This window comes from Aristolochia californica, unplaced genomic scaffold, assembly GCF_029961685.1.
Source record: "Aristolochia californica isolate CCGP_79_NKW_82.1479 unplaced genomic scaffold, dmAriCali1.0.hap1 SCAF_2, whole genome shotgun sequence".
Taxonomy (NCBI): Eukaryota; Viridiplantae; Streptophyta; class Magnoliopsida; order Piperales; family Aristolochiaceae; genus Aristolochia; species Aristolochia californica.
In genome coordinates, this window is record NW_027181881.1 from 5,131,308 (window position 1) to 5,150,211 (window position 18,904).

An 18,904-nucleotide genomic window follows, 5' to 3' on the forward strand; every position below is an offset into this window, starting at 1 on the left:
AACATCGGAATGAATACTACCATTGAAAAAGTTGTTGCCTGTAGTTTGAATTATTGTAGTGAGAAGATTAACCTTTTCTTGTCTCAAGATCTCCATGAGGATATTTTTTATGATAACAAATACTTCCCAATGAAGTGCATTTGGGTTGATTTGAAGTTCAAAAAACTCCAAAAGAAGTTTTTGGCAATACATTCATTCGATTGGCACACAATCAACTGAACAACTCTCACAAAGAAGGAAGCAAGTAACTTGTGCTAGAGAGCAGATTTTCATATGACTTGACAACTCCATTTTCCAAAAAAACAGAGCTCAATCATTGTAAACAAGTAAGAGCAAAAAATGAAAGAGAGAAAAGAAAAAAGAGAAAAGAAGAAAAGAAGAGAAAAAAGTGAAAAGAAACAAGTCTTCTGAATGACCCATGCAAAGTAGCAAAAAAGAAAAAAAAATGAAGGACGGAGAAGTTTCACTGTCTCAGTCAAATCGACAAGTTGTTGCATGTAAAAGTTGGAGCGAAAGATAAAAAAGACCAACCATTAGACTGTAAGTTGTCCAAATGAATTGGTGACAAAAAAGGTTAAGTGGAAAGTTGTATGCTAAGATGATCAGATGAATATGGTGCATGAAGACATAAAAGAATAAGCATTGAAGTAAGTCCACCAAATGATTTTGAGTCGATCAAATGAGTTAAGTCTCTATTAGAAGTCATCCGCACACACGACAAGACAACTAGTATAAATGAAGCCAACGAGATGGAGAGTCTAAAGAAGATTGATTGGCCAAGTGAGATTGTTGGATGATGCATTCCAAAAAAACTATGGAACAAGATTAAATGTTTGATTTGGCCAGGATAGGTCTCCAAAATCTTCAAGTGACCTCTCCATGTGATTAATAACTTACTACAAAGATTTTTACGTAATTTTTTAAAATTATTAATCAAGTCGAGTTTATATTTCAAAAAGAACAAAACATCCCTTCTAAGTTCAATAGTTCAAATGGATCTAGAGAACTCAAGTTTTGAAAGTTCAGTAGCTCTAAAATTTATTGCTTTCGACTTCTAAAGTAAAAATGGTGACTCCAAAGGGTTCTTATACTTTGAAATATAACTTCGAAAATTGAGTTTGTGATTTGAAAAGCTATCAAACAAAGAACTAAATACTTTTTGCGATTGTATTTTAAAAACTCATTTACACCTTATCCTCCCTAGATTTCTGTGATATGAATTTGAATTTAAAAAAAGTGTGTTGCATATAATTGATTGATTGAGAGATTTTTTTTCTTCAAAAAACTAAGTTTCTTTGTAAAACTAATCTATTTTATTGACTTTTGATTTTAAAATATGGTTATACAAGGACAATTTGAGCTACTATTTACATTGAATAAGTATTTAGAGTTCATATGCTTATTTATTATGAGTGAATTATGAATTCTCATAATATTTGGGGTGAAGCCAAAACAAATAACCCTTGCTTATTTGGTCACATCTTGACAAGACAAAACCATTACCTCTCTCAAGTGAATTGAGCTAAGCTATTGTAATTGTGGGAAGAGGTTGGTAAGCTTGTTTGCTGCCATTATGAGCCATGAGTCTTTGTGCTGTTGAAAATCCCTTAATTGGGTCTTAGATTGGATTGCCTAGTGTACTGAAAAATCTCCTTGTTGGGTCTAACTTAGGAGTCTAGTGAGCCGCCGAAGACTAAGTCAGTTGAGGTTAATTGAGTGACATGAATCCCTCTATGTGCTTGCTAAAAGTGTAGTAAGGCGACCCAAACTTAGTGGAACTCCAAAGTGTAAAAACACTTTGGGTGTAGATTAACAGTCTAACATTATATTGTGAACCACCCACTACAAGTCCTGTGTATATGTTGTTTTTAATTTCTTATGCAGGGATCAAAAATCCTCCAAACAAGAAGCTTCTGAGTGTGCATGAATGTGCACAAGGCCAGAGAGACACCAAGGCCCAGATAGAGGGAGGAAGAGGAAAGAAAGTTTCTCCAATGATGCTTTCTGGTTACAGGGAAAACAAAATGGCTTTCAGGTTTTGGGGGTATCATCCAGCAGAATGGGGCATATCTATGAGGAAGGAAGAGTGATTGACGAGAATAATTGAAGAAGCACGTTGGCATGATTTAGTGGCCAAGAGTGCTGACATTGTAGACGACCAGTGTTCCAGTTGCGCATAGATTAGATGCCCCTGAAAACTCCCAAAGGGCCGGCACTGCTTGTGTACTCTATCCCTACAAACAGTCCTGAAGGACATCATCCGCATCTAGCAAGGATTATGCTTTGTCTGCTTCGTTTTCTGGGCAACAGGTAGCCCTCCTTTTTTCCCACTTTGAAAGTTGATAGGAACGATTTGTGCAGTTCAAGGAAATCGAATCCTGGCTTCTGGTTGGCATCAATGGCTCTGCACGCCGTGGCCCTGTGACAGAATTTCTTGGACTCCATGCCACCGGAGACCCCAGATCACTTTTGAAGCAAGCAGAAGAGTTCTCGAAAAAGGAAGTCAAATTCTAACCCAAATAATTACTGCTATGTAGGAACGGATGGAAGCGAATAATCCCAATAAATTAGTGGCCTGTCGTCGGCTTCCAAGTAGTGGTGGGTAATATAATGCAATCACTAAAGCTGGGACTCCTCCTTTTTCCAGTCTCTGTAGTAGAGAGGCAAGAATCAACTTTAGTCGCAAAGTAATGATTTGCAGTTAAGGTGTAACGTGTATTAAGCACGTAAAAAAGAGAAAAAAATAAGGGAAATGAAGGGAGAGTTGGGAGCTGTCGGCACCAACATTCTTTAGGTTGATCCTTGAAGAAAAAGCCTAATCACTACTCGTCCTCAGTTCAGTTCTCTCATTGGAACATGCAGAATGGGATGCTTTTTATAATTGGTTCAGCTCATGGGGAATAAGTATGAGAAAGGAATGAATGAACGAATGAATGAAGGAATGAATGAATGAATGAAGCAAAGCAAGTAACTCCCTTCTCCCGGGGTATCCCTGTAGTAGTGATTCTTCTCTGCCCACTGTGTCTGCAACACAAAAGGCTGTCTAATGAGTAGAGCCAGGGGAGTGGAAAGTTGCTTATAAACTAATCCCTGCTTTACGAGGACAAAGAGTTTGGAATAGAGGGGACATGATGGCCTCCATGTTTGCATATCCCATGCCTGACAAGATCAACTCCATCGACTGAAAGGCCAAAATCAATCTTGATTCTTGAGAGCCCCCTCTGCTCATGAATCTCTAGAAACTTGCCAAGTGCTCCCTTGACCCCATTTACAATCCTCCTCATCTCTCTTCCTCCCCTGTACGTACCACCCCTTTTGTCTCTCTCGCCTCCTGTCGCACCAACTCATGCGACTCCAAACACAGTAGTACACGGAGAAGACGAGAGGATTATATAGAGGGCGGATCGAATACGAAACATTATTTGTGGCTGATCATGGTTGAACGGCTGAGATGGCAAATAACATTTTGTATTGGATATATGAAAATGGGGGAGGAAAAATGGCGGCTAAGCTACGTGGCAGGCTCCTAGGGAAACAATTGTCAAAGAAGGAGGAGGTGATAAGAGAGAAGAGGATGAGGCAGAGAGAGGGAGGTGGGGGCAAGGAAGGATGAGGGTGTCGAGAAGTAAGGGCACAAGGTGGGGAGGAATGGTTGGAAAAGGAGGGAAGGGACGTCGACAAAGGGGGTCCACTGACAAGTTGTTGGGGACTTAGAGAAGCGATGAGTGGGGCAAACTGGGGGGCATCATGAGGAGCAAAGTTGGGTAGAAAAGCGATAAAATTGGGGAGTTTGGGAGTTGAATTTAGGGGAAAATATGAATTAATTTTACATTGTAAAGGAGTAAGAAATGAGATACGGTTTTGGTGCTTTTGATGTGGTTGAAATTGATGGGTTGAGGCTTTTAATCAAAGATTAGATTCGGGTAGACGTAGTTTTGGTTTGACCAGAAGAATTTGCGAAATTGCCTCTGTGAGAGAGAGATAGAGAGAGAGAGAGAGAGAGAGAGAGAGACGAAGGGGGACGAAGGGAGACGAAGGCGATGGTGGTGCGTGTGTGCATGCGCGCGCGTGCAGGTCTCGAGGGTAATAATAATGGAGGTGGCAGCCACCATAATATCAGATTCATCATGCCTTTCTCAGAATCATTTCCGCCGTGCCCTTAAAAACTCCTATTTTTCTCTTCTTCTTTTTTATCTTTCTAACTCGCAGTATCACATCATTGCTTTTATTCCTTCCTTCCATTCTTCTACTTCTCTTCTTCCCCTTGTTCCTCCTTTTCTTTCTCTTTTTCCCCAAAAATGCCTGTTACTGTTCCCAATTAACACCCCCTTTCAGCTTTCTGTACAGAAGCATGACAAACTTAGGCACTGTAGAAATGGGACATTTTGGTGATGCAATTAAACGTATTTCACTGTTTCATCTTCCACCCTTTAAAAAAAAAAGAAGATTTTGCGAAGATATTGCAAAAATAGCAGTGGGTTCCGCCATGACCTAACAAATTGATTTGGAATATCAGAACGATAGTGTTTTTTCTTTAAACCGCTATTCTGCCGTTAATCACTATTACCAACCCCATTAGTGAAAAGATGAAACTTGAAAGTTAAAAAAAGTTATAAAACTGTAATTGTTTGATACTTAGAAGTAAATCAAGAACAGGACCACTAACATTCAAGAATAGTGAAGCAATAATCATTTGATAAATACAATTAGTGGTATTTTATCGCTTGGATTAGGGATGGAAATACATCCTGACGTGAACGGATGACCTCACTGTTGACTACACCGCTACCCACCAGAGAAAGAGAGTGAGAGAGAGAGAGCGAGAGACGGAGACAGAGAGACAGAGACAGAGAAAAGGCAGGAAGGTGTTCAAAAGGACGATCTCCCAGGGGCCGTAGTAATGGAAATCGAAATTTGTGTTAATATTTATTTTTTTTAGTTTTTTGGCATTCGCACTCGCATAGGCGTGGGCTTAAAATCCGTTTCCCGTTCCTGTCTGATGAACATCTTGCAAATATAATCATCATATCCCACTCATTATGCTCACAATCATTATTCTTGGTTGCCTCACACGCATGACATTCCCTTCTCCAATCTCCTCTCTTCTTCCCTTCGCTCTATCCTTCTCCTTCCATCTATAAATCTCTCCCTTGTCCCAGAACAATCTCACTGTGTATCCTTTCATCTCCTTCTCTTTCTCTTCGTGGTTTCTTCACTGCTCTGTACATCTTTCGTAGGAATACTCTTATTCGACTTCCAAGCTTCATCGATCGGTTTCACTGGTGTTTGTTCCATGGCTGTATCTGGATTCGAAGGGTTCGAGAAGCGCCTGGAGCTCCATTTCTCGGGGGACGACCCGATGGGTCTCCGGCGATTGGACTTCGTGGAGCTGAAGCAGGTGCTGGACGCTGTGCAATGCAGCGTGGTGTCGGCCATCGGGAATGCTTACTTCGACGCCTACGTGTTGTCAGAATCGAGCCTGTTCGTGTATCCGAAGAAGATTATCATAAAGACATGTGGGACTACTCAGCTCCTCAAATCCGTCCCCTGTTTGCTATCCCATGCCTTCGAATTGGGTTTCACCGTCATCAAGTGTAGGTACACCAGGGGCAGCTTCATCTTCCCCGAAGCCCAGCCGTTCCCCCACACCAGCTTCAGGGAGGAAGTGATTTACCTGGAGGAGAGCTTGCCCGGTCACCTCTGTTACAGAAAAGCTTGCATTATGCCCCCTACCTCCAAGCTCCACTCGCATTCATGGCACGTTTACAGTGCGAGCGATGGGGGGGAGGAGATGGAGGTGGAGCCACCAAGCAAGATGTTCACCGTGGAAGTCTGCATGACTCAGCTAGACAGGGGCCTAGCGAGGGGGTTCTTCCGTCGGCACGGCGACGAACGCTCCGGTGACGCGGTTGGGAGCGAGATGACGGAGTCGACGGGCATTGAGAGGATCAACCCGGAGGCCATCATTTGCGATTACGCATTCGACCCATGCGGGTACTCCATGAACGGAATGGACGGGGCCCGCTACTCCACCATCCACGTCACCCCCGAGGATGGGTACAGCTACGCGAGCTTCGAGTGCGTGGGGTCCATGGACAACCGGAAGGAGCTGGAGCAAGTTTTGCAGGTGGTGGTGGGAGTATTCCGGCCGGGAACCATCTCGGTGGCCATCTCCACGGAAGGAGTACTGGACGCAGCCGAAGGAATGGGTGCGCGCGTGGCCAGCGCTCTAAAGCCCCTGGGTTTGGTTAGCTGGAGTAGTAATAACAGTAGCAGTAGTAGGGTGGAAGACTTCCCAGCCGGCGGCAGCGTTACATTTCATACGTTCACTCAGCGCCGGAAGTAGTCGACTTCCGGCGAAAGGCGGCATCTAAGCTATTTGTTGGAAGAAAATGTTGTAAGAGGTAGGCAGAAGTACAGAGAGAGTTTAGATTAAAAAAAAAAACAGAAAAAGAAAAGAAAAAAAGAAGAAGAAAGAAGCAGCAGAGGGATTCTTAGGCCTAGATATGTGTTACAAAATTTTTGGATGATGGGTATGGTTGACCTTAGCCTTAGGAGAGGATATGGTGGGTGGGTGGGTTATGATAGTGCGCCCCACTCAGGTTCTCCTGTCACGCTTTGGCTGAGAAGAAGAAGAACAAGATGTCTAGTGGAGAGATTTGATCAGTTCTGGATGTTGGCCCTGGTCTGCTCCATCCCTCTCCCTTATCTCTCCTTTCTTCCAAAAAAGCCAGAAAAACGACACTTTTTTTTTCTTTCCCTTCATCTCTTTCTCTAGCTAATGCTTCTACTTTCTTCTCTGCCCCCTTCTTTTCTGCTTTTTTGGTCTTTAATTTAATTGGTGAATTCACCTCTTGCGTTATCCAAATTCCATATCTTCTCTTTAGCTTTTCCATTTGTGCGTTTTGTCTTCGTTTCGCTCGCTCTGAACAGTGTATCCATCACTGTGGGCGTTTCTGGCTTTACTATACGTCTCAAATGAGATGCGATGGTTTAGAGCAGAAACAGCGCAGATTGTGCGATTAAAATACAGGATAATGAAAGCCCAGAATTGAAGTTGGGATTATGAAGAGAAAAAGAGAGTAAATCGTCTGACAAATCTCATTTCGGCAAATCCCGACTCAAGAAATGCGGTGATACGTCACCACCAACAGTAGCCATTGTACTGGGTTAACTCAGCCTTCTTCATTGGGTGCAATTGACGCAGTGACTCCACATTTGTTGGTAGCTTCAATAACAAAAACAAGGGACTAACTCAGAAAGAGTTACCACGCCTAGTTTTCTTCCAGTTTGAGTTGGAGATAACCTAACCAATGATTTCTACAGCTACAAGGATGATGCACTCATCATTTCATTCAACATGTTTAAATAATAAGTACATTTATTACCCCTTCTCATCTATTTTGTTTAGAAAAAGGAAAATAGTTTAATTAGGAATTTATTTATTTCGATGGTTATAATTTTTATCTAACATAAATCATGTTAAAATTATCATTATTGTCCTCAACGTAATTTGGTAAATTGGATGTAATAAGGATATGGGAAAATAATGTGTTCAAAGTGTAGAATAGATTTACGTTACTTTAGTTGAGGGTTTTCATTCCTAGGATTTATTGTTGTTGTTATGTATTTTTGTTGTGTTTTTCGGGTACTAGTCAAACATAAATTGTTACTTTTGTTTTGTCTTATCTGTAACATGTTACTATTTATTCAATTAGTTGATGCTCTTTTTTCTCCTATCTAAAAAGTTTTAGAGGACTCTAATATCTAATAATTGGTATCAGAGTTGTTTCACTCGTAAGGATGTAGAGAAAATCTAGATTACTAATATTAGTCCTAGAGTTATATCATATGTCGTAAGTGTAGTAAGTCATTATATGCACAAACCACAACTTACTCACTAGCAAGCTCTAGAGAGGATCCTTTGATATTTAAAAGAAGCTTCATGCAATGGATTTCTTTGTAAATGTCATGATAAGTTCAACATCGAAGGATTTGTGAATATAGATTGGGCTGGATCACTAGATAGGAAGTCCACTTCTAGGCATTACACTTTAGTTGGAGGAAACTTGGTGATATGGAGGAGTAAAAAATAGAACATGATTACAAGATCCAATGTTGAAGTAGAACATAAAGTTATAGCCCATGCAGTCAATAAACTTCTATGGATTAAATCCCTCCTTATTGAATTAGGGTTCCACAAAGAAGTTCTTATGGAACTACATTTTGACAACTAAGTAACCATCCGTATTGCTTCAAATCCAGTCTTCCATAAGAGAACAAAACATATTGAGGTAGACTGCCATTTCATACGAGAAATATTTCAAACTTGCATTATATCACTTAGGCATGTTTCATCTCAAGGATATGCAATAGACATACTTATAAAACCAGTCACATCCAAGATACAAACTACTATATGAGGCAAACTAGGTATTTATGATGTTTTTACTCCCCCAGCTTGAGGGGGAGTGCTGAAAAAAGTAACATGAATATAATGGTAATGATGAGAAATATCTTTATTTATTATCCTTTTCCTCGCTTCTCAGTTTAAAGGGCATTGATATAGTTTATAAGATGTTTAATATTATAAATACATTTTAAAGGGGAGGATTAGGCACATTACTTAACCTAATCTTCCTTTCTTCTTTCTCTCTCAATCTCTCTCTCTATCTCTCTATTTCTCCTTCTTCTTCCATTCGTTCTTCTCTCATTCTCGCTCTCGTTACCTTTTTCTCCTTTAATTTGGTTTGTTTACTATAAACAACATGGGATCCTAAATCTTACAAGTCCCCAATCTATCTATGTCCTCTACATATTTAAGCAGATGTTTAGACACCCTTACACTACTTACAAACAATAAATAAATTAAAAAAAACATTGACCCTCACAATATTAATTAGGTCACTGCCCTCCTCCACGAGGGACTTGAACTTTCGAACAAGGACGTGCATCATAACTTTTTCATTCTCTCCAAAAAGCCTTTGAATTGTTGTGAGGGGTCCAACATCCCTACATATGACAATGGGTAGGCCAAGGCATTTCAACCCTAGTACTATGGCCACATCCTCTAGCCGAAAAGGAATGAACTGACCCCCCACCATAACTCCACAATAGTTAATATCCCAATTATGGACTATGTAGTCAAGGATAGTCTGGTTAGCCCCAATGAAGGGTATTTTTCGAAATTGACCAAATGAGGTTTAGTCTATACTATTCGCGCATTTGGGTGACAACAGACACTCCAAAAAAAAAAAAAAAAAAAAACTTAAGGATCATTAAAGACCCACAACTGGTTGCCACAACAACCCACATTTACCCCCTACGTACATTGCAAACATAAAAAAAAAAAAAACATCAATGAATGCACTACAAGTTAACTAGGTAATGGTTAAACCATAGAATCAAGATGAAGGATTATTACAACTTGTGATGGACCAACCTCCTTCTCAAGAGCTAGTGATCTGACGTATCTGGGGTTGGTGAATCAGTGGACGGGGCTGGGGTTGATGATGGGGCATGGGACATAGGAGTGGTCCCCAAATGGGGTTAATTAGGTAATCCTCCGAATGCCTTGGTGACCTCTCACATTTTGTCATCATGTTAGGAAGATACAAAAGCATAAAAACGGAAGCATAAGCACAACCTAAGTAATAGTTTTGGACCATAAAACAACATCAAATAGCTTCACATAACAAAAACAAATTCATTGGTAATCTAAGGATCAATTGACTTTTAGTTGATAACATCTAACTATGGAACAAAAATAGTATCACTTTAACCCTTACATAAGAACTATGTTGGAGTGTATTATACGCTATGTTATAAATACATTAAAAACTATGTTATCAGTAGCTTAAATATTATCCAATAAATTAATACAAATGAGATGCTACAATGCTACTTACAAATGAGAAACTAGGTTAAAGTGTGATAAAAATATATGTTATAATTTAACAGCCATATGTTTCAACTACGCTACACAGTCATAATTAACTATATCTCGATTCAACTAGACTTACATTACTATCAGATATATTTGGTATATTATGATTCATTGCCATCATTGACCTTCTTCATAAAATGTATTACTATCTTATTCACATACAAAATAATAAGTTAATATAGCACTACATACTATTTTATCAATCGAGTTGGTAGCATGTAATTACTATGTGACATGAAACAAAGTAGAAGGTCCTTCAACCTATATATCAAGTGAAAGCATATAAGAGAATACAATCCTATAGACTACTATCCAATAACAGCCTAACAATTGTTAGCTTCCATAGAACATACTACTATTGAATATACACCGTATTAGTTACATACAAGGTACTATGTTAAGCCATCAATATGTGATATATAATCAATTGAGTCGGTACCATGTTATTCCTTCAAGATATCATACAATATGGAAGGTTCTTACACCATTACATTTTTATTCTCACTTGCATTTGTAGCATTTTAATTTTAATCGGTGATAGTCAACTGAAATAATAAAAATATATAATTATTTATTTATTTCCAATTATAATTCAGCTATATGACTACTACCATCAAGCTAGTAAGGAAACCTCCTCTAACAAATACAGTAATGTAAGTCAACTAAGCAAATCGGAGAATTCATTCCTATAGACTATTATTTGACCTTGACAATTCATTAACCTTGGTGATCTTCTACATAGAATATACTACATACAAAGTACTGAGTGAAGCTATCAATATGTAGAATGTTATCAACAAAGTTAGTACCATGTTACTATTGACATCAAATAATATGGAAGGTTCTTCCACCATTACATCTGAATTATAACCTGCATTTGTTGCATTATACGTCTAGCCGGTCTCAGTCAACAACTACGGGCTGCAATTACAAGTAAACTAATGAAAATCTACACCTCATAATACATACACGAAAGTTCTACCACTACCTTAACATTCATTGACACATGTGACCTTCCATATAAGATAGATATACTAGTACATTAGTTGTATACAAGAATGTAAGTTAAACTGACAAATAAAGCCCACATTAAAGTTGCAACCAAGATTTTGGAGTGGCCTTATTCCTAACCGCCACGGATTGGATTAGACGAGACCTTCGTTTATGTCCCAGCATTGTGGCTCACGCACCAAAACATTGCACTATGGGCTCCTTTTTGCGTAGTTCGCCTCTCTCTTCGTCGAAAGCTTTCCGTTTTATCCACGGAGACCCCTTCTTCCAGTTTTCCAGTTACATTCATTCCCCGAGCATTCCTTTATTAATTTGTGCCAAGCAAACGCACTTCAAAACTCCGAGGAAGCCGATCGTTTGTGCTATTCACTTTGGTGGGTTTTCCAGTCAGAAGAGGGGAATTAGGAGTGGAGTAGTGATGGCTTCGTCTGAGTCTGTTCAGAAGACCGTGGAAGAATGGAGGGCAATTCTTTCGCCAGAGCAGTTTCGTATTCTCAGAGAGAAAGGAACCGAGTAAGATTGATAGTTCATGGGCACGATCATTTTATCATGCTTCTCACGAATTTGTTGAAGTTTGCTGTGTTATGTGTTTCATTTGCCCCCTTGTTAATCTATTTTGAGATTGTCTTCATTATCTCTTCTGCCGAATAGAGAGCCATAGTTGACATGTGGGATTATGTAACTCGGCTGTGGTCAGTATTCGGAATTTATCTAACTTGCAATTGCTACTAATTGAGTGAAGCGTCGTTATGTGAATTACTGGATTTTTTTTTTTTCATTTGTCTTAGCTTATTTCCGTTCACCTTATGCTATGACAATTTACCTGGTAACTTTGTTTTGTATCCTCCTTAATAATGGACGAAGGACGTCATTGTCAGGGATCATGGGGATGAGAGGAGTTGGCTTCTCCCCTTTTTTGAGTACTTTTCCAGATCTTCTGATGCTTCCTTGTATAACTCTTGCTGGGTGACTGCTTAGTAGACCCGTTTGATGGATCAATTTGGTCTCCCGAGTTTTCAAATGTTTTGCCATCCACAAGAAGAGAGAAGTTGCATTGAAAAACAGAAAATTAAAAAACGATTTTGGCTTTCAGGATTCCATATGTTATGATCTTGATGAAGTAGAGAAGGAAGAAGAAGAGAGGAAAAGAAGAGAGAAGAAAGAAGGGAGACGGAGACGTCCAAGAGAAAGAGAAGATGAGAGCACATGTTAGAAAGAAAAGAGGAGGAAGAATAGGGTTATGGACTTGTATGAGCCCTCACACTTAAGATTTATTTATAGCTGCCAAAAGTAATAACATTACAAGAATACCCTTCACCCTAGGAGGAGTGAATAAAAAATAAAAATCATAAGATAATTACATCAATGTTACCCCCAACTCATTCATATATTCTAACACTCATGATTTCAGTAGTTTCATGTGGTACACTGAAAATATGAATTTTCCTGTTCATAACATTGAGATGTTACATCTCATCAAATATTCATTTTGTTTTATAGTTCTTAACTGAGGATTCTAACCTTTTTGTTGTCCTGCTGTCTGTTAATATGCTCGTTGTTTGGTTATCAGCAGCTGTGTTTGGTAAATACAGATGCTGGACATTTCCTATGATCAGGACATGAATGCCTTTCCGATGTGATTTTAACTTGTGCATGTTCTGCCAATGGTTACCATCCAATAGTTTTGCATGGATGGGGTGTGACTGAAATAATGTATCTATGCAATTTTATTGGGTTTTCGATCCACAGAGATCATTTCCATGTTTTACTACTGTTTCAATTTCACTTTGGAGCCTCTGTATACCACTACGCAAGTTTTTAGTGTCAGTTGCCCACTTAATTTGATTAGGCTTTCAGCCCACAAAGACTATTACCATGTTTTGTTATTGTTTCTCAATTTCACTTCAAAACTCATGTACAAGAGGTTTGGGTGTCATGCTTGGTCTACAATTGGTTGTTTTGTGATGAGCTGACTTCGTTGTACTTCAGTTAACGGTCATCGTTATGTGCTTTTAAAACTGACAAGTTTGAAGTTTGAATAGAGAAAAAATTGAAAAGAACTCAAACCATTTTGGTTATGCTTCTTCAGTTTTCATCCAATAATTTTTACAGTTGACAGAATTTATTGCTTTGAATGGGGGTACTTATATATGTTGTTTTTTTTTCTCCTTTTAGGTCGCCATTATCATCACAGTTTCTGCAACTCTATTCTGTAGAATTCTTTTTTTCTTGGGTTTCTTTTGCATAGTATCTATTATCATACCTAAATTCCACCTAATGAATGTCTTTGATGTGCACATTTTTACTAAATAAATTACCTGAACAATATTTCCACATGGTAATATGAACTCAAGAAGCACACGCAATTTCCTCTTATGGTAACATATACAGGTATCCAGGCACCGGTGAATACAACAAGTTCTTTGAAGAGGGAATTTACAAGTGTGCAGGATGTGGGACTCCACTGTATAAATCATCCACCAAATTCGACTCAGGCTGTGGCTGGCCCGCTTTCTTTGAGGGTCTCCCTGGAGCCATAAAACGAACAGTATGTCTTCTTCTTCTCCGGTTATCTTAAATTCCTATGCATTCACTACTTGATAAGTTTATTTCTGTTATCAGCCGGACCCAGATGGAAGGAGAATTGAAATCACTTGTGCAGCTTGTGGTGGACACTTGGGTCATGTTTTTAAAGGCGAAGGATTCGGGACACCAACCGATGAGCGCCATTGTGTCAATAGCATTTCAATCAAGTTCACTCCTCCCTCTTGAATATTTTCTCTTATTTCAGTGTGTGTAGGGCAATCTAGATGAACAGATCTTTCTTAAACTGCTCAATTTGACTGATTGAAAGAAAGATTTTGCTGGGAGACTTGGTAGCATTTGCCTAAGTTGATTGTTTAAATGAAACAGTCCTAATAAATGTTTGAACAGAGCACGTATGTGTCATCCATACTATGAGTTTCCCTTCGTTGTTTGCAAGGACCAGTAGACCTTTCCAATATCAAAACAAGAATCAGATGCACAAGTATTATTGAACTGCTGTTATAGGAGACTTCCAAATTAGTATCTGTACAGAAGTTATTGTTTTCCGTACATGAAGAATTCATTTATTCTCGCAAATCTCTACAAAGAATTAAAGGGTTCAAAGATTCATGGTGACATTCTGTTTTTCCAAATGCTTGTGAACTTCATCTGATAACGTCCTCTTCTTTAACGATGTCTTCATCGGAGTCGGGCAGACTATCGAAGAAAGAATGAAGTGCCGTTGGGTAGGCTTCGTGCCAATCTCCCCTATTTGTAGACGCCCGCCGTTGTTGGTCAGCTATCATCTCTGCGCAGAGGCCCCACTGCTCCATCTCTTCCCTAGTGTGGTGCACGGCGAGGCTGTAATCTCCAGCAGGTCCGAGTTGCATCACCCGGTATTCGCAGTTGTCGAAATTGTTGAGACTCTCAAACTGATCGACTGTCCACTTGAACCACTTGGTGAGGAAGACTCGTGAGGTCAAGCCGTGGGAGATGATGATGAGGTTAAGATCAGAGGTGCTGCCACGGCTGAGCCTATTCATGTCGATGTCCCTCCATAGCGACTCCATGAAACCTGTATGTGTAACAGACGTTGCAAAATTCAGACCTCTCATTCCAGAACACAAGGGACCAAACGAAAGAAGGAAAAAAAAAGGAAATCACGGAGAACAAATTAGACGTCACTGAGTACATTTTTCATCTTTCCTTAACAGAGTTTTTGTTGTTTCGTGATCGCAGGACAAACAAGAGATCATTTTTTTTTTATCGTAAAGACTAAAGTAGGAGGAATACGACTGAATGATGAATCATGAAAGAATCCATTCCTTATGGAAGTAATAGTTTCGGAAAGATTGAGAAACGGGGCCTTACTTGAGACGCGATCGAATACATCAGCAGCAGACTCACCTTCCGGGAACCGGAAAAAGAATCTCCCAAATCTCTCCCTAGTCTCTTTAGTGACCTTCATCCTTTCCTCCACCTGAAAGTTCCCAAAATCTTGCTCCCTGATTCGACACTCCTCCCTCACCCCCAGTATGCTCCTCTTGGAGAAGGCCTTTCCCATCTCACGCAGGGTTGATCTCGTTTGTTCATAAGGTGAAACATAGCAATAAACCTTCCAATCCGGGGAGCGCCCGCCATCGGAGAGCAGTAGCCTGATCTTCTCTCCGGCAGCGCGGGCCTGCTCGCAGCCCAACTCGGTGAGTGGGATCCTGTAATCCGGAGTGGTGGTGAAAGCCGAATAGTCGACATTTCCTTGGCTCTCTCCGTGCCTTACAAGGATGATTCTTTTGGGGAGAACTCGGTGCGGCTGTTGCAGAGCCATCTGTTTGAAAGATGTTTTGAAACTCGTCCCTTCGCAACCTTTAGATATTTTCATATATAGTACAAAGCCTCGCTAGGAAGGAAGCAATTCGCCGTGATCTTTTTACACCCGTTGTTTTTTTTTCTCTAATGCAAATATGAAACTGAAGCAGTTCTGTCCCCCCCTTTGACCCCTTTTTTTTTTTTTATCATGGATCATAAATCCAGCGAAGAGGTGACCCAACTGATCCAGCCAAACCAGTGGGCTCACTGTTTGAACTGATAAACCCAGCCTCCTGGTCAGCCAGTCTAGTTCCACCCAATTCAAATAGTCAATCTCATTGATAACACTATTTTCAACGTCTTAAAGCACACTTGCATTATTTTTGTATAGGCATAATCAAATTGTTAACTAAGTACAACACAAGAAATCTTAATTATCCAAATAGAGTTAGGTAGTAGAAGACAGAATTAGCCCAGTTCTCCAAAAATTACTGTGGAGAATCAGTACCACCTGATAGTGATTGTAGGTTTAACATTGATATTAAAGCTCAGAAACGTCCATAAGATCACAAAATTTTCATCTGAAACCTTCTTCAAAAAGAATCTAGAATGAAAAGAATAACAAGCAAGCTGGAAGATATGCTTCAGGATCCTAAAGAACCCTGGAAAATGGTCCTGTATATATACATAGAAGAATCATTTCTCAGAATAATATAAATCCTGCAAGAAGTTTTACAGCGTTAAGATCTTGGTCCCCTGTAGATTCCACCCAAAAATAGAAATATCGAGTTGGAGTTCTGATATCTCAGCAAGGGACACATTTATTTTGCAGGTTAATTCTGCACACAAGTCTTAAGCTTAAGACTAATAACAGAAAAACAACTATTTCCTTGGCATTTAGAAACAAGTATTTATAAAAATTTGCTACTTGAGAGTAGCTACTTTATTCTGTAATACAAAAAATTGGACGCCATTACAGCTAATATTTTGTTTAACTTCTTTTCAACATGAACAAATTCCAGAATTGTTTTTCCTACCATATTAGAAGAATGAGCTCCTCCAGTGCTTCACAAGGTAACAAAATACTCATGCGTGGTTCAAAAACTTGTATTTTTGTTCTTCTCACTCCTCTTTGCAAGCATCCTCCTCTCATGGCAAGCCTTTAATGCTTGTACTTCTGTGAGATAGCCAATAATATTTTTCAACTAACTACACCATAAAATTCAGTCAAAACACACCACAAACAAAAAAGACAGGACCATTACAGCATTCAAACAAACGTCAACATAGCACTCATCGGAATTTCTTCATAATGATCGCATGCAAGGTTCAATTGAAAAAAGACAAAAAAAAAAAGACAAGAACAGTTGACCAATAAGACCTATTAGTTTAATGTTTTGACTTGGGAAAGACAACAAATATATATTGAAAATGGAATTGTGACACAATTATTTACTAATGACAAGAATAATAAAATTGATTGTGGAAGTATAAAATCTGTTTGTGTTCAGGTATTAGACATGGAGTATTTGGGTTATGAAGAAAGAAAAAGAAAAAATACAACATATTTAAGACAAGGTCTTGCCCTCACCTCAGGAATAAAAAACCCAGCTGTTTTCCAGATGTTTGACAGGGCATGTAGAGTGTAACTTTGAAATGTTTTTATTGCTAAAACATTATCTTTGATAAAACAGAGAAATCACAACAGCCAGTAAATTTGCAAAGTAGAAGTTTGGAAGTGAATAGATTCGCATATAGATGCCAATCAATGAAGTTGGGTCCAAAACCCATCCCAAAATGACTAGCAAACTTAGAAAACCTTTTTCCTAACTAATAAACTCAAGATTTTTGTACTCACTAAGCCATGCGGGACTATTCCTTAACAAAAACAAAGAGATATTTCAATGGTCCCTTGAGTTTCACCCATGTAAAATTTATTTTAAAAGACAAATAAATGTCTGCTTTCCCCAATAGGTTTTCCAGTCCAACAAAAGAAGCAAGTACCCTCTAACTTCTGGTACCATGGTGCAGACACCACAAATTAAAGGCCAATCCACACTTGGGTTCTACCATCTCTAGGATAACATTCCTTCCATTAGAGATACTTGTGTTTACATTCTCCAGTTACATTTTTAGGCCAAGGTAAATCAAAATTTCTTTGGCTTACCAATATCCCTATGATGCAGGAATGTGGCTGTAATGCTGCACTAGCAGTTCCTATGATTATGAGTTGAGGAACCAAGGGAAATTGACATTTTTGCCTGAGAGTGCACTAGGGGTGCCATCTTCTGAATGTTCTTTTCCACCCAATGCTGCTTTCTGCAATCCAATGGTTGGTGTAATGAAACAGTTCAGGCTCAGAGGTTCCCAACCAAAACATATCCTAGTTCTAGAATAAGTGTTTCTGATTTTTACATGGATATTGTCATATATAACAAAAGGAAGAAAGAATGCCTTTCTAGTATTTCTTCCCTCGGAATATGTTTTTTAATTGATGTTCTGTGCTCCTGTTAACACAGGTTGTTAATCATCTTGATCAACATATCGAGAATTGATCTCCTCAGTTGTTCGCATGAATTCCATGTTTACTCAGCACACTATCATTAACTTTCAGTTTGGAAATTTCACATGGTCAGATGTGTGAACAGCCGACCACATGCATAATGCCCAAATGCTACATAAATTCATAGGAGATTAAGGACGAAAGAGAAGCACATCCATGAGCGAAAAGAATGAAAACCTGCCAGTCCGAGGCCAAATTACTGAAAAGAAAAAAAGAAGTAAAAATACCATATTTTGCCATTAAAAACATACTTTTTAAATGATAAAACCACATTTTGTCATTCAAAAGAAAAGAATATATTATTTACCTACCATGAAAAAAGGCAAAAGCGAAGTCAATCAATCAAGATCAAACTATACTTCAAACCAAGACGCAGACATTCCAACAATAAGTTAACAGTGAGTTCAAAAACAAAATTTTCATGTTGCTAACCCAAAGCTCTTAAATTAGTCAATTACATAAAAAATCAGAAAAAGGCATTACCTAGGGCAAGAATACACAAAAATAAGGAAAAAAAAATACCGTGTTGACACTTTTTCCAATTTCTGTCATTGTCGGCCAGACAATCCTGCAAAACCAGTGAGCCAAATAGCAGTTATATTTATCCGTATCAGTAGTCATTTACGAAGAACAGGTAAAACGTAACCGTACCTGTAAAGATAGATAGAGTTTAGAACATTCCTGGAGTTGTTTCACGTTCTCATCGTCTTCATCTGCATCAGTCTGGTGAAGCGCCGAGATGGAATCTTTTGTTTTTGGCGGGTCCATTTGCAGTTTGACAACCTCGCTAGTGTGCACTGCAAAGTGGGAACTTTCCTCTCGGCGGCGAAAATGCCAATTCGAGGAGAATCGATGGACACAACTCGGAAACGGTCGACGAGTCGCGACGAGACTTGATAGTCGATGAACCAGGCTATAAAAGTTATCTTGACTTTGGTTTTTCAACTAGTCATTCGACAAGGCATTCTCCTTCCCAGATAGAATTTTGGCCAAGAGGATGAAGTTGCTTCAAGGGACTATTTGTTCACGAAAATCACTAAAAGCTGAAGTCA

General features: G+C 39.1%; 4 protein-coding genes across 5 annotated transcripts; 2 read left to right on the top strand and 2 right to left on the bottom strand.

Moving 5' to 3' along the window:
• The first annotated feature begins 5,184 nt into the window (after positions 1-5,184).
• Positions 5,185-6,798, top strand: LOC137955834 (S-adenosylmethionine decarboxylase proenzyme 4-like). The gene has a single exon (XM_068803000.1). It carries the CDS (start codon positions 5,294-5,296, stop codon positions 6,344-6,346), a length of 1,053 nt encoding a protein of 350 aa, XP_068659101.1. The 5' UTR covers positions 5,185-5,293; the 3' UTR covers positions 6,347-6,798.
• A 4,346-nt stretch (positions 6,799-11,144) lies between these two features.
• Positions 11,145-13,895, top strand: LOC137955836 (peptide methionine sulfoxide reductase B5-like). The gene is made up of 3 exons (XM_068803004.1): positions 11,145-11,470; positions 13,349-13,505; positions 13,580-13,895. Exons 1-3 carry the CDS (start codon positions 11,151-11,153, stop codon positions 13,727-13,729), a joined length of 627 nt encoding a protein of 208 aa, XP_068659105.1. The 5' UTR covers positions 11,145-11,150; the 3' UTR covers positions 13,730-13,895.
• Positions 13,896-13,986: 91 nt separating this feature from the next.
• LOC137955835 (phosphoglycerate mutase-like protein AT74H) lies at positions 13,987-15,372 on the bottom strand. 2 transcript variants are annotated; one of them, XM_068803003.1, is made up of 2 exons: positions 14,891-15,372; positions 13,987-14,558 (listed from the first exon to the last, which is right to left on the bottom strand). In XM_068803003.1, exons 1-2 carry the CDS (start codon positions 15,360-15,362, stop codon positions 14,149-14,151), a joined length of 882 nt encoding a protein of 293 aa, XP_068659104.1. In that variant the 5' UTR covers positions 15,363-15,372; the 3' UTR covers positions 13,987-14,148. The 2 variants fall into 2 exon arrangements, with proteins under 2 accessions (XP_068659104.1, XP_068659103.1); XM_068803002.1 differs by having other exon boundaries at positions 14,855-15,372.
• Positions 15,373-16,021: 649 nt separating this feature from the next.
• LOC137957308 (uncharacterized) lies at positions 16,022-18,807 on the bottom strand. Its single transcript, XM_068805064.1, has 3 exons — positions 18,504-18,807; positions 18,375-18,420; positions 16,022-16,466 (listed from the first exon to the last, which is right to left on the bottom strand). Exons 1-3 carry the CDS (start codon positions 18,618-18,620, stop codon positions 16,387-16,389), a joined length of 243 nt encoding a protein of 80 aa, XP_068661165.1. The 5' UTR covers positions 18,621-18,807; the 3' UTR covers positions 16,022-16,386.
• Positions 18,808-18,904: the final 97 nt, after the last annotated feature.